The sequence below is a fragment of the Coturnix japonica genome, chromosome 15 (assembly GCF_054131305.1).
Source record: "Coturnix japonica strain WE chromosome 15, WE-NBRP24, whole genome shotgun sequence".
Lineage (NCBI taxonomy): Eukaryota > Metazoa > Chordata > Aves > Galliformes > Phasianidae > Coturnix > Coturnix japonica.
In genome coordinates this window covers 10,662,922-10,677,443 of record NC_140677.1, presented here as the reverse complement: position 1 = coordinate 10,677,443, position 14,522 = coordinate 10,662,922, and the positions used below count along the sequence as shown (strand labels likewise).

The 14,522-nt window shown below is 45.8% G+C and overlaps 2 protein-coding genes across 3 annotated transcripts in view; one reads left to right on the top strand and one right to left on the bottom strand.

Annotated features, from left to right (window-relative positions):
- The window catches only part of LOC116654014 (uncharacterized), a 58,028-nt gene extending 43,845 nt beyond the window's left edge, over window positions 1–14,183 (bottom strand). The window contains exons 1-4 of one of the 2 annotated variants that reach the window (XM_085516343.1): window positions 14,074–14,183; window positions 11,334–12,859; window positions 10,702–10,882; window positions 5,001–5,084 (exon numbers count right to left, since the gene is read on the bottom strand). In XM_085516343.1, the coding sequence (XP_085372469.1) occupies window positions 5,001–5,084; window positions 10,702–10,752 (135 nt within the window). In that variant the 5' untranslated portion in view covers window positions 10,753–10,882; window positions 11,334–12,859; window positions 14,074–14,183. Of the gene's footprint in view, window positions 1–5,000; window positions 5,085–10,701; window positions 10,883–11,333; window positions 12,860–14,073 lie in introns of those variants that run through there. The other variant, XM_085516346.1, reaches the window with a different exon arrangement.
- DNAJB8 (DnaJ heat shock protein family (Hsp40) member B8) lies at window positions 1,912–2,874 on the top strand. Its single transcript, XM_015875396.3, has one exon. The coding sequence runs from the start codon at window positions 2,137–2,139 to the stop codon at window positions 2,761–2,763; it is 627 nt and encodes a 208-aa protein (XP_015730882.2). The 5' UTR covers window positions 1,912–2,136; the 3' UTR covers window positions 2,764–2,874.
- Window positions 14,184–14,522: the final 339 nt, after the last annotated feature.

Below are 14,522 nucleotides of genomic sequence, written 5' to 3'. Positions count from 1 at the left end.
CAGTGGCCTCTGTTGAATGGCTGCTAATCTCTGATGCCTGCTGCAGGCAGCAGACAAACAGGCAGTGAGCATCCCCACTGCAGGATGACAGGAGAAAAACACTCCCTGTGTTTTAGATGGGTAGGACACTCTAAATCCAGGACAGATAATCCACTGTGCCAGCATGTCTGTGATAGGCACTCTGCGGAGAAAGCAAGTGCTGGAGGAGATGCTTTTCTAAGAGACAGTCCAAGGCAGGGCTACCTCCTTCCTTCCATGTGCAGCCCTATGCTCTGCAGCAGATAACAAGCCTGGTACCTTCCAATGGGGCTCTTTCATCCGTTTCTCTCATCCCATTTCCACTTCTGGGTAGCAGAAAGCAGAGACAGCATTTGCTCCTGAAGCTTCTGCCAAGCATCTACAGAGAGATCTCAGTGGCAGAGGACAGGAGAATGCTGCACCTTTTGGTGGCTTGTGGGTGGGAAGCTTGGATCATCCTCAAGTCCAGTGTACAGTCAGTCTCCGGACCAGACTGCACTGCCTAATGGCAGCTTCTATCACAGGGCCAGAATACAGTGAGTACCTCCATAGTGCTGCACCATCACTGACCAAAGAGGAAACAAGCCCAACAAAGCTCTTCCTCAGTGGCCATCATCTCCAACACTTTTCTTCCCTTCCCTACCATACTGCTTTCTACAGGCTGACATGGCTTCCTCTTGGCTTCATTGTTCCACTCTTACAATGTGTGTTAGAACAGCAGCGGGCTCATGTGCTGTGCATACACTCTTTGGTATGATCAGCTGTTTACTCCTTCCCAAAGTGTGGGATAATGGAAATGAGGGCAGTGATCTGCAACCCACACTGCCATTAGTAGGTGTTTATGACAGGGTTACAGACAGCTGAGTTCTCATTGTTGGCACTTCCTTGGAGACTTTCCTCATGCAATGATTCCCCGTGAAGATATTGCATTTCCCACAGGAATGACAAAACCAGGGAACAGAAACAGATGCAGGATAACCTCACACTGGATCAGGGAGTTCAGCTCCTCAGACTGAACTTGTCAGTATTGAGCTTATGCAGTATCTCTATTGTGCCTGGGCCAACTATCCCAAAGAGCAAGTAGAAAAGAAGCTAGGGTTGTTCATGAGCTTCATTCTGGGCACTTATTTTGGTGCTCCATGGGAGCTAAGTTCTTGTAGAGGCATTAGGTTTGGGCATAAATTTACATTATGGTCATCTAATCATTATTTGAGGTAAAAGGTCCACTTTGGGTTTAAAAATGGACACATGAGGAGGTTCTAGTAATTCACTACCTTCACTGTATAGGACATGCAACACATTTGGAGTTTTAACTTGTTAGTGCCACCTTCCTAAGAGTCCAAAAACCACTGTACCATTGAATCTCTGTTTCCATGCAGGTTCTTAAAGGATATGATGAAGCTGCTGTTGAACTTCCTCTTAATATCAAGGAAATTTCCCTGAGCATCTCACTCCAGAGCATGTTCTCCAAACCCTTAATCACATCTTAGGGCTCTTTCCTGAGCCTTCTCCAACTTATCTGCTCTCCCTGAACTGTGAGTGGCTGAACTACAAACAGCTTTTCTATAGCTGCTGCTGCAGGGTAATATGTCCTATAGAAGTAACATGACCTGATGACACTACACTTCTCTGGACTGCACATAGATCTGTACTCAGTATCTCAGAATAGCACTTTTGGGCAGGCACATACAAAAACTTATCTGACAAGGCCATACCTCAGAGCTATGATATTACAGCTATGTTGGGCAACTACATCATGTACACAACCAGCATTTGAAAACATAAGGCCAATGGCAATGTAAGGCCAATGGCAACCAACACCGCCCCAGAATGTGGTTTGATCGCCTGAGCAACAATTGGCTGTACCCACTCTGAGGTCACAATCTCAAGATCTGGGAACATCAGGCTTCAAAAGGAACAACCTTGTAGCACTGGACTCAGCTTCCCATGTGTTCCTGAAGGACAAAACAGAGCAAGCGATGAACTGAGCCTTCCCCCAGGCAGCACAGTGGCAGTGGGTGTCCAGGAGCCTCTGGGTGCTGGACATCTCCAGGCTTCATATCCGTGGTGAGAGACAGGTGCCAGGCAACTTGCAAGCAGCCTCAGCTCACTCCTGAGATGGTGGATTATTACAAAGTCCTTGAACTGCAAAGAAGCGCTTCCCAGGATGACATTAAGAAATCCTACCACAGACTGGCACTAAAATGGCATCCTGACAAGAATCTCGCCAACAAGGAGGAAGCCGAAAAAAAATTCAAAGCTGTCACTGAGGCATACAAAACCTTGTCTGACCCTAAGAAACGATCGGACTATGACAGATCTATCAAGGAGACCCGATCCCATATAGGGAGAAGTGCCAAGGGGGACCATAACAACTGCTTTGACATCGCTTACGTTTTCCGAGACCCCAAAGATATCTTTAAGGAAGCATTTGGAGGGACGGATCTCTTCAACAACATCAGAAACAATGGAAGAGGAAGCAGCTCCAGTTTGTTTTCTGGCTTGATGCAGTCCTTCATGCCATTTACTTCATTCAGTCACAATGGGCAGACTTTCTACTCCTTCACTGAGGAAACATCCATGCCGTGCAGTTTCAGATCAGTCTTAACCTCTACTGAAGTGATCAATGGCAAGAGGATCACCACCAGGAAAATCAATGAAAACGGGCAGGAGAAGATAGAAATTGAAGAAGACGGCCGCCTGAGGTCTGTGTCAATAAATGGAAAAGAGCACCTGAAGCTGTAATGTCCCCCAGCACACATATCACCTGCAAGCTGTGGGACATGCTCTCACTGCTCAACAAGTGTGAGCACTGTGAGCAGTATTAATAAAAGCTGAGTTCATGGCACAACTGAAGCCAGCTTCTCTATAGCCTAAAACAAATTATTGGCAGGTAGAGGTAAGGAGTTATGCTAAACTAAGGAGAGGAACTATACTGTTTCTATGTAAGGTTATATATAGTGTTTGTTCTGGAAACACATAGTAAATATACAGTAAATATACACAGGAGCTACCTTGCTTGTTTGTTGGAGACCAAATTAGTTAGTACAGCAAAAGGATGGCTAATGAACAGGTACAAGGGCTCTATGACAAGCTGGAGGCACTCTTTCCACCCCCTGAAATTGACCCTTTTAAAATATCTAAGCCTGCTGGCCAGAAGAATAAAGGCTCTTGTCTGACTGTCATGCACAGTGCTGGGGCTGAGAGAAAAATGTCCTGCCTTTGGGCACCGGAATACAAGATATATTCATTGAAACATTTTTGGTACACTCGCAAGAAAGTAGGGGATGTTCAGGGGTGATGAAGAGCCTGGAGGAGTGGGACTGCCATGGGAAAACCAAAGGGAGATTTAAGCGAGGAAAAAAAGGGGAAAAAAAAAAGCTGTTCCATAAAAGAAAATAGGGTATTCCTTTAAGATGCCCTGAAAACTATATCTGGAGATCCCTGCACAGTTTGGGGGCTGAAAACGAGCAGGAAGAAGGTGAATTTGGTTCTCAAACTGGGACAACCTATGGCTCCTTTCTGCTTGGAGTTGTTCAGACAAAGCCAGCTAAATTCAAACCATGAGCAAACAGAATCCAGGGGGCTGAATTTAGCTCCCTCTTTGTGCAAAGCTGAACGTGGGGAGCTCGATGGTGCTTTACCATCCTCATTGTCTTGCTCACAGCTGCTAGAGCCAGCTCACAATGCATTTCTTGCACAGCCTGGCAGCATGCTGCTTTCGTCCTCCACTGAGCTGAGGAACGCGCTCCCCATGTTTTTGCCCTCCCCTTGTGCTGACATGAACCACAGAGCCTTGTTTCTTGCTTGGCCAGATCACCTTAGGCATTTAAAATCTCACACGCTTTATTTTCAGTCCTACACTACATCCCGTTGAGTTTCCCAGCTTGCCCTGCCCTCTCATGTCTCCCTGGAGAGTGGAACTGGTTTTCAGGGACATTTTCACTCTAATCCAGATTGCAATTGCTGCCTGCATTTGGGCAGGTCTTCCCATCTGTTTCCTCTGCAGTGAAATGGGAATAACAGGCTCCTGTGCCTTGAAGGAGACTGCAAAGCAGTGATATACATAAAGGCCTCCCAACGCTGAGTTAAATTAGCCAGAATACTGCAGCTACTTAACAGAAACCTTTTACTTCTGAAAGGAAAAACACACCTTTTGCAAACTGATGCCATGCACAGCTTGGAAAAGAAACATAACAAAACTGAATTTGCTATGCTAAGGGCTTTTATGTTCCTGTGAGTCCCTGTCCCAGAAGTAAAGGACACAACACTGAGAGGCAAATGGATGCCCAAGGGCTTGCAGAAGGAAGCCAGAAGTGATGGGATTAGGGACAGCCAGTGGTAAAATCCCCATCTTCTGCTCCTACATGGTTTGGGAGCCAGAAGGAGCCCTGCAGGCACTGGAGCCCTGGGGATTGCAAAGAATTTGTGGGTTTGGTGCACAAAGATTATTATTTTGGGCAGGACAAACACGAATACGTATTTCTACCAATATTCTCTGTGCTCACTACATGAGATGGCCATTTGCATTTACCTGATGTTACTTAGGAGGAAGTTCAAGGGTTTATTAAAAAAGCACATTTTGGATCGGAAACTGAAATGGTCTTTGATCAAAATAGCATGCAATCTGGACCAGAGTTGAATTCCCAGCCCCTAACATTTTCAGCTTGCTGGGCTAAAACTTTGCTTCAGGCTTGTCCCTAATCTGATTTTTTTGGTGCATGTCCATCAAGACGTTTTGATCTGTGATCAAAATAGGCTGATCTACACCTAAACTAGACCCAGCCTGCTTGGGTTGTTATACCACTAGTTAAGACAGCATCTAAGAGAGAGCTCTTCTTTTTTTCATCCCTCACTCAGAATATTTCCATCACCTCTTGCAGCAGCAGAGAGCTCCTGTAGCAGCTCTGGCAGCTGCACACACCAAAACCTGCTCTGTGGATTATGGGAACATAGGTTGGGAAAAGACCCAGTTTGCTCACCCAGTAAGCGCTGGGTCCAGGAGGAATGCAGATCTTCCACAGCTCCTTGTGCAGTGTGGGGCATACGGCAGCTCTCAGCACTTCCTGCAAGTAAAAGAGTGGAGATTAAAAAACTGAGAAAAGAAAGGGGGAAAAAAAAGAGAGAGAGAGACAGCCATGAATGGCTGGTGGTATGAAAGCAGGTTGGACTGCACTTGTGATGGCCCACATTGCTGCAACAGCACGAAACTTGCCAAAAGTGCCTGAACCATCTGTGGAAATGAGCTGTACTAGTGTTACAACAATAATTCTCAACCAGTACAGCCTTGGAAGAAATCATTTGCTTGTGCAAGGGACAGGCTCTCCCAGGACTGCATTGTCCCTGTAAAAAGCCATGTTTTGGGACTCTCCCTGGTGAGCTTGCACACACAGCTGATCCACAACGAGGAGGACCACAAGCTGTGACAGCAGAGCCTTCGCTCAGCTGGTAATGGGCTCGTTGAGAACGAGCTCTGCTCCAACACAGCGTATGGGGGCAGTTTGCAGTCTCCTGCTGAAGGGCTGGAGCAATGGGAAGAGCACATAGCAGAGGCAGCTCAAACCCAGCCAGCAGCCAGCTCGGAGAGGCTGAGTCATTATTTTATTAGCAGGCCCCACAACTACTTTAATGTGGGCTTAGACTGCAAAAACAAAAACATACATAAAAGCATTTGGAATTACTTCATAAAATACTAAATCACAATATTAACCAACTGACCTTTGCTCTATGCAGACCTGCTAATTTTAGCAATTACAGCCAACAACTTGAACATATCAAGTGGGCAACTGTTTAACAATAATGACATCTGCTTGGAAAATCCAATTATGTCTAAACATCTTTAAATCCCCACTAGGGGATACCTGCTTTCTTTTTGCAACTGTTAGTCTCTGCCTAATAGGATTTTAAACTCACAGCCTGCTGCACACTGCGGTGGCGGTGGCCCCTCTCCCTGGAGTGGCAACAACAGGACTGCGATCACATTAAGCAGGGAGTGAGTCTCTCTCCTCAGACAGTGATGGAAGTGGTTGGGTTTTCTGACAGCCTAATCTGATGGACGGGTGCATTAGCTGGATCCCTTCACTCTCCCGTGCCCCCAGCTCTGAGCTGGGCTCTGCAGTCATCAGAGCCTTTTGTGGGGTCACCAAATGAGTTTTTCTCCTGCAAGGTTTTGTCTCCTGGGCTGACTTCTTCTCTCCTCTCCCCATCTCTTTTCGCCCTTCTTCCCTCCTCTTATCCCCAGCTACTTAAATCCCCTCACTGCTGTTCTATGCGCTCTATGGGTGAAGCTCCAGGACTGAGATCTTCTCCACAACAGGAACCCTTAAAGACAACAGCTGTGCAGTGGCTTTTGCAGCCATATTTCTGTCCTGAAGATGGTTCTTGCCAAGAAGAGTGACGTTAGACAAAACGGGGACCAGTAGGGAAGACTGAGCATGAGACCACCCAATTCTCCAATAAAGCACCCCAATGCAGTGCAGCATCCTCCACCACAAAGCCAAAGGCCCATATTCAGCCTCCAGTTATATCCTGCAGCCCCCTGATCTGGCAGCTCTGTGGCCCCACTCCTGATCACTCAGCACCCCAGGGCTGCAAAGCTATTGTCAGATATTTGAATCAAGATACAAGAACTGAATATTTCCGTCCCTTCTCCTCCCTCCCTGGCCAGCCTGGCTCTCTTCTGATGGAGCGTGCAACAAAATCACAATCACATGTTTGCAGCAGTAGGAGGCCATTGGCATAGAAGTGGCTGTGATGTCACTACAAACATTTCCACCCTATCCTATTTCTCCAGAACAGTCTCCGTTTTTATGACCCCATCCTGAGATCTGCAGGAAATCAAATTGTCCTGATGCTATTTTGAGCGCTGGTGTCATGGCATCAATATATAATGATGCGGTGTCAAGCTGGAGAGGCTCGAGCGCGCTGCGGCGGTGTCACAGCCGGTTTGTTTTGTGCAGCTCCACGAGCCTGGATCGCAGCCCTGCAGATGCCAGGCTCGTGCTGGGACCGCTGGGGACACGCACGCCATGCTGATGGGATGGGCTCTAGGGGCAGGATGTAGGGCAGCGCTGACTCTCAGCCCTCTTGCACACTACCACAGATCAGCAGGGGCAGGGTGGTTCCTACAGGTGCCAGCCAGGGAGGAAGAAAAGAGCGTGGTTGCAGAGCAGTTGTGCAGGGCAATGGGGGATGGGTAAGAGAAAGAGATTTGAGGGCAAATATTCACTAGCAAGGTGCCTGGGGCAAGAAGTCCAGCCATTTGGGTGGTGGCTGTCTGACCAATGCAAGAAGCAATTCTCAGCATCCACAAATTGTTGTCTAATCTAGGATTAGCTTCTAAACAAAATGGATCTTGGGTTGAACATCCCCTGAGATCTCACTGCTCATGAAACACTTCTCCCATGCTCTCCACCAACACGTGAGCCCTTCAGGCTGGAGCTCACCCCTGAGCCTGCATCTCACAAGGAAGGATCTGTCCCTGAGATATCTCCTGGCAATTAAGGTGCAGCAGCATCTCTACCTGACTTATCTGCTGCACCCAAATCTTATCTGCTTCTCAAAGAACATCAGATGTAATGCAAGGCATACACAAAATATTCCTGAACTGAGCTCTCCAGCAGAAGCAACATCTGCAGCAAAATTTTATCTGTTGGCCAGAAGGCTTATCCTGGAAGAACTTAACACAGCCTGCAGAGTCCCCTGCAGCACAGCAGGAAAAGGCACTGGTTGGACTGAAAAAGCAGTGGGAGGGATGTGGTGGTGGCCCAGAGCTCCTAGCAAGCAGGAGAGCATGGAGTACTTATCAGGAAGAAGCGGGAAGAACTCAATTATTTCTCTTAACAGGACAATCCCATATATGCAGAGATTCTGCAGATCAGAAGGGCACAGATTTAAATCCTACCTTAAGATCAGAGCTCTTCCAGGACACGCATCTTTTGCTCATGTGTGGTTGCTCTCCACAGTACCAGGAAATGTGCACACTGTACCCCCAGACAGAAAAAGCACTTTGTTTCTGATCAAACTCCTCCAAGACTGGATGTGGACATTTATTTACCTTTAGCCATTTCTACTAAACTCCCTTCCTCCACAAGAGCCAGCACTGAGACCAGACAACCGCATCCTAAACTCCTGCGTGGCTAATTGGAGATAGCAGCCCGGCGACTCGCAGCCCGAGACACCGCGTCAGTTCCCATGAAATGGCTGGGCCATTAGTCATCTCCTCTCTGCAGCTTTCATTTTCAAGCCCTCCTTTATCTTTGGCTATGATTAGCACTCAATTGCGTTCACCTTTGGTCACCCTCCAGAAGGCAACAGGCAAAAGAGCTCATGGGTCTTGAATACCACCCACTTCTGAAGCGTTCAAGAAAGTTCCTTACTGTTTGACTCTGGTATCTGCTTTTCCATCTTCCCTGTAACTTTCTCTTCGTGGCTGGCAACAGCTTTGCACCCTTCCTTCCCCAGGCTCAGACCTCCCCGGTGCCATTTCAGACAGCTCCTCACTTTCTCATGCCCTTGATCACTCAACATCTTGGCTCGCCGATGCCATCCGCCCTCTCCAGCTGCTCTACTTCCCCATGTTATCCTGAATTCCCCTTGCCTCCCTCCTCCACTGCCCTCCAGGAGCTGCTTGCTAATGCTTTCCTTCCCACTTGGGATGCCGCACCCCATTAATAAATAGTTGTTCCAGTGGCTCAGCTGAGAACCAGGCCTGTCCCCACCACCCACGACAAGAGGAAAACTCTCAACAGTGTTTAACAGCCACGGGATTAGGCCCAGCAGCTCCGGTGACATCAGCATTACAAACACACCACTGTGGTCAGAGTGAGGAGCCCATGTGGGGTGATAACATTAAAAAAAAAAAAAAATCCTATATTTTTTTTAAGTTTTATTATTCCCTCTCTTGTGGTTCCCTCTGCTCCCGGAATGAACAGGGGGTTTTATTGCTGGGGTTAAAAAACACAAATTTGCATTACATCCTGGCTCCCGCTGTAATACTTCAGTCTTGTTTCTCTCTCGTCCCCTCTCCAGAACAACTGATGCTATCACAGCCTGATTTAATTTCAAAGACGGATTGTGATTTGGCAGTCGGGGGAAAAAAAAAAAAGCCAAGCTAATCAAAAGTCACCATCTGCTGCGTTGCCATGGGGATATTCCTCCCCAATAAATGTGCTCTTTGCCAAAATCACAGATAACAGCACTATAAAGGGTGGGAGGTGGAGGGGGGGAATCAAAGAAAGAAGTTCCGACACTAGGGGGGAAAAAGCAAAAGAGAGAGAAAGGAGGGAGAAACAAGAGAGAGAAGAAGTCGGAGAGAAAGGAGGATGGACTACTGAGAGAAAATGACGAATGGACCAACTAGGGAGAAGGAGGAGGAAAGTAGGGACTCACCAGCATCAGAGCGACAAAGTGGTGGAGGGAGACAGACAACTGGAAATGGGGAAGGAGGAGAAACACCTCGAGACATCGTGCTGCCTAAGATGCCCACCCTGGGCACCGGGTAAGGCTGTTACCCGGAGAGAAATGGGGTCACCTAACCTGGAATGAGTAAAAGCTGTCAGATTTCAGGTCGCAATGTGCTGGCTGCCCCCTGACCCTGTTTAGAGCCTGCATGTGTGTGTTGAATGCCCCTATTAACCCCCAGCAGCTAACGGAGATACGGGAGACGTCCTGCTCTCCTCCCCAGCCTGAGCGAGAGTTAAGCAAAAGGGTCACTTGGCACCCAGCAAGGAGGATGGGATGAATTATTCACTACAGAGGCATCACCGGTCTTTTTCTTCTCCCCTACTGGAGAATAAACCCAGAACAGATCGCAGGTTGTGTGAATTTCTTGCTCAAAAAAAAAAAAAAAAAAAAAAAAGAAAAAAAAAAAAAAAAAGAAAAAGAAAAGCAAATGGAATGGCTTCTGCATGAACTTGTTTTGCAATTCAGCTCCGGAGCTGATAAGAAACGGTCACTGTGTGTTAACTGAAGGAGCACAACACCACGCTACCCATCTCCAACAGGAAAAATTTACGATCAGCTCTTCCCTCTGCTCCCACCTCCTCCTCACTTCACGAGGTAGTGTAAAAATCACAAGCCTTAAAAAACTGCATTGGATGTTTGTGTAAGCACTTCAGAGCACTGGGGTCACATGTGCATCCTTCTCTGCAAAACTGTGTAAATGTTTTCTTTTGAAGGAAAGCTAAAGGGCCTCCCATTGCATGACTCCGGGAACTGGGGTCTAGCAGAGTACACCATAGAATCACAGAATCATCCAGGTTGGAAAAGACCACTAAGATCATCCAATAACCATCAACCCATCCCCACCGTGCCCACTAAACCATGTCACTCAAAGCACATATCCTACACAAGCATTAATGCTTGTTGAACTTATGTGCATGGAAAGAGGTAGGGAGCTGGAGTGAATTAATTTAAAAATTAGAATGGGAGCTGTCGAGTACTATTTTTCAGAGTAGTTTTGTTGAAGACTAAAGTCATTGGGTCTTCCGAGCTCAGGGGGCCTCACCTGTTTGAACGGAGAAAGCAGCACTGTCACTGCCCCAGACCCAGTCCTCCTCTGTTTCCAGAAGCCCTTAAACACCACTTTTAAAGTAGGCAACATTTGGGCAAGCAGAGATAACAAACAGTAACAGGTTTGCCCCATACTCAGTGCCTTCCCTCGGTTGGTGTAGTGGTACTCACCCAGGGGTGATGCCAAGAGATCCAAAATCTCTTTGTCCTTGAGTTCTCCATGGGCGCAGGATCATGCCCCTGGGGTCGTTCTCTACATGGGATGGCTGTATTGCTTAGGACAAGAACAGCTCCAGACACATCACTCACCCCAGCAGATTCCCTTATTAATTAATTAATCAAATGAAAGAACCTTAAAGACAGAAGAGAGAAGGTATTAGTTTGAGAACTGAAGAATTTGGATTAAAACAAACATACACAAAAAAACCAAGTGAAATAAAAGCAAAAAACTCAAGTAATGCAAATGGGAGAAGGAAGAAAGCCTTCAAGAACAGGGAGAGACAGGCAGGAGACAAAACCCTATGAAATGGAGCAAAACTACTGAACAGCATAAGCATCAATTGCACAATCACCCCGATTTAGCCTGCACTAAATAAGATGTGAAAGCCGAATGGCAGACATGGAGCTAAGAAAGCCTCTGGGAGGAACATCCCTTTGAAAGCAACCTGGGAGATGAAAAGCTGGAACCCAGCTCCAGTGCACGAGGGCCCAGTCCCAGATCAGCTCCTTGGAGTGACAGGAGCAATGGGGATAAGGAGATGAGCACAGCAGAGGGCTAAACCAAGCAAGAATGGAGTTCTCACCTCCTGCCTCCCCACTTCTCTCTTTGCAGTGCAGGAGGGAGGGTGTCTCCAGCAAGAGGAGTGACAAAAATGAGGAAGCAATGGAGATTTGTTTAAAATTAGTGAGTTTTGTTAAACAAAATATTTTCCTATTCAGTCAGCCTCACTACTTTTCCTCACCCCCACCCCACCCCTAAATTAAACAGCAAATTATACTTATCAAAGAAAAGAAGGTAAAGAGAAATCTGAAAGGCTGTGAGAAACCTTTAATTATTAGTATAGTGGCATGAAAAGCTGTTGAGCCCCTTAGAAACGTACATGGCCAATTATCAAAAAATATAAGAGATGCAGAAAGAAAGGTTTGTCTAATAAGTATGAATCGCAGAGCCATTTAGAACATCAGTGTTAAAGCATTAGAGTTAAATGGAAAAGTAAAAAGGGGCTGATGGTTTTAACTATTTCACAGGAGGACAAGAGGTTGATACTGATAAGACAAGCAGTATAGTGAAGTTAATTATCTGTGGCCCTTGGTGCACAAAGCTTTTTGAGCTGGTGATTAATAGAGATAAACCATTCAAACTCCACATTTCTAAGGTGAATGAAGATGGCAGAGGAACCGCACAGCCCCAGCATACTAACTAACCTGCAGCAGTGGAGGGTGCTGGTGGCTTCATTGCACCCCATCTGCTCCTATCCATCAGCAGTGGGGATGGCTGGGAGACAGGGAGAAGGAGTGACCCAACATCAGCTGCACCTCTGGGTCTTCAAATTGTTGGGGGTTTTGGGGGCAGCTTCCCCTTAATTAGTAAAAAAATATATACATAATGTTCCAGTGTTACTTCTTCAAGTAAAGCAACCTGGGGGAGGCAACATCTGCAAATATTTTACACCACGCTGATCAGTGCCTATGTGAACTTCTTCCTGCACTGCATTAACTGTTGGCCTCAGGCCTCCTTGCTGCTAGGTATGTGCAGAAGATCTCACCTTTATCTTCTCATCCCATCGCACAACTCAGGTAGAGACACGGCACATCCCTGGATCAGGGCTAATGGTGACAGAGTAATCAGGCACCGTGAGGTCTGTCCTGCTTGAGTCAGATAAGTAAGTCCCGAAAAATAGAGGGCTTAGATGGACCATCAAGAGGGACAGATCTGGATCTTACAAGATCTCCAGACCAAAGCGATTTAGAGGTGCCCCCATGAGTTCTAACCTCCACTCCAGAATTTGGATCAGATGTTTCTCCAAAACTTCTGGAACTGAAGAATTCCCCAACAATATCTGATGCTTCCTGCTGCTCCTGTTGGATGCTGTGAGTGCTGGGTGTCCTCTTCCAATGTTTCTGTCTAGAGCCCAACTAGAATTTCAGAGACAGTAATGAAAATTAAAGAAATAAAGAATGGACTCAATTTCTGAGCTTCACAAATGATTTGGTGCTTAGGTTTGCAGTTCAGCTTGAATTCTAGGATGACTTTGGGGTTGGCTGTTATTTTCTCCAAAACGGTTCCCTTGTCCTTGATAAGTTTGGAAAGGCATCTCAACTTCAGCATCTGCAAACAAAAGAATCTTATATTTTTGGCCAAACTAAATTGAATAAATTTTGTGTTTGTTAATTGCATCCAGGCCAACCTAGTACAGGGCCAAGTTTCAGCCCAGTGGGATTTGCACATGGCCTGGATACAAGCTATTGTAAATGGGGATCCCTGAAGGAAAAGCTGACAGATGGTGATTCTAAAAATGTTTGTCAGAGCCAGCCTTTGTGACACATAAAACCCACAGCCAAGGGGGTCCCTGAGTTTGGAGATGGTTCTGAACTGTATGTAAGGCCAGAGAAGTTTGTTGGTACTGGTGGAATTTACTGGCCTGCTCTCATTGTTGGCCAAACCCATTTCTCTTAAATCTGTACTCTTTAAGATCCACTCATTTGGATGAAACAAAAACTGGATCCATACTACACCTGGTTTTCCAAATGCATATTCCAAAACCACTCTGATTTCCATGTTATAGAGTGGTGCCAAAGATGAGCATAGTTTATCCAACCTACATGGAAATGCTCCTCAACCATTCCTACAAGTAGGGTTCCAATTTTGTGCTTTAGTATACTAGTGATGGGATCAACACCAAGACACACTGGCCCACTTCCTTATTAGTACCATTTTCTTCTAACTGAATGGTTGCATTCGATGTCTGGACTGGGAAAGGTCTCATGATATGGCACTGGTGCTTTCTTCATAGCCAAGAAGAGAGCAGCTTTCTAAAAAAACACATTTCTGCATCATGTTCCTCATCTCTGTAACTCTAACCAAACTGCTAGACAAGCCCAGACATCCTGTTAGCCCCATCAACGACCGGACAAATCATTTGGATCAAATTATCTACTTAATGAATTTTGTTTTCACCCTGCAAACAGCCAGTAAGGAGTCTGCAATGGCTTTGGATATCTTTTTTTAATTTTCTGCATCTAATTTTTGTTACTGGCACCATTCACTGCAGCATTTGTCATCTGAAAAACAGAAATTACATCTTTCATCTGGCTTTAAGTGAATGTACCTGTCAGATGACTGTAAACCTTGTTAGTCAATCAACGTTTTAGAGCAGGACACCAAAGAGAGCATGAAACTGACCCCTACCCCTGACCATTTTCTACCATTAGTTGCATGTATCTGTTGCCAGCCATATTCCTATATATACTCATCTGTACGTGTGCCAGGAAATTCATGGAAAGTCAATACAAACAGGAAACAGGCAGAGCAAATACATTTACCATAAGTTCATGTCAGATGCTTGTTTCATTGAAACGCGTGTTCCTTCTCTTACATCCCTATAATTGTAAAATAGAAAATGCAAGAAACAAGAACTTACCTGAAAGACACCCTCTACAGCAGTAAAAAGTCAAAGTTCACAAAATACTTCAGACAGCAAGATAAACATTTTTTAGGGGAAAAAAAACCCCGTGTAAGAAATGGAGCATTCAAATCTTTAAGCTCAAAGAAGTCACATTAACCAAGAAAGCAAATCTTTCTCTTAAATGTCTGATCTAACACAAGGCTCTGAGTAGTCCTTTGGCTCTTGTCATATTGTAAGACCTTGCAAAAAAAAACCAAACATATTTCCCAAAAATTAATTAGAATTCATCATGGGAAGGGAGATTTTCTGCCTCCAAGAAAAATAAAATGATTTTCTAGAAGTTTAAGTTTTGTTTAAACTTTTTTC

Coding starts and splice junctions, on each gene's coding strand:
- DNAJB8 (XM_015875396.3), top strand. CDS start 2,137: ATGGTGGATTATTACAAAGTCCTTGAACTGCAAAGAAGCGCTTCCCAG.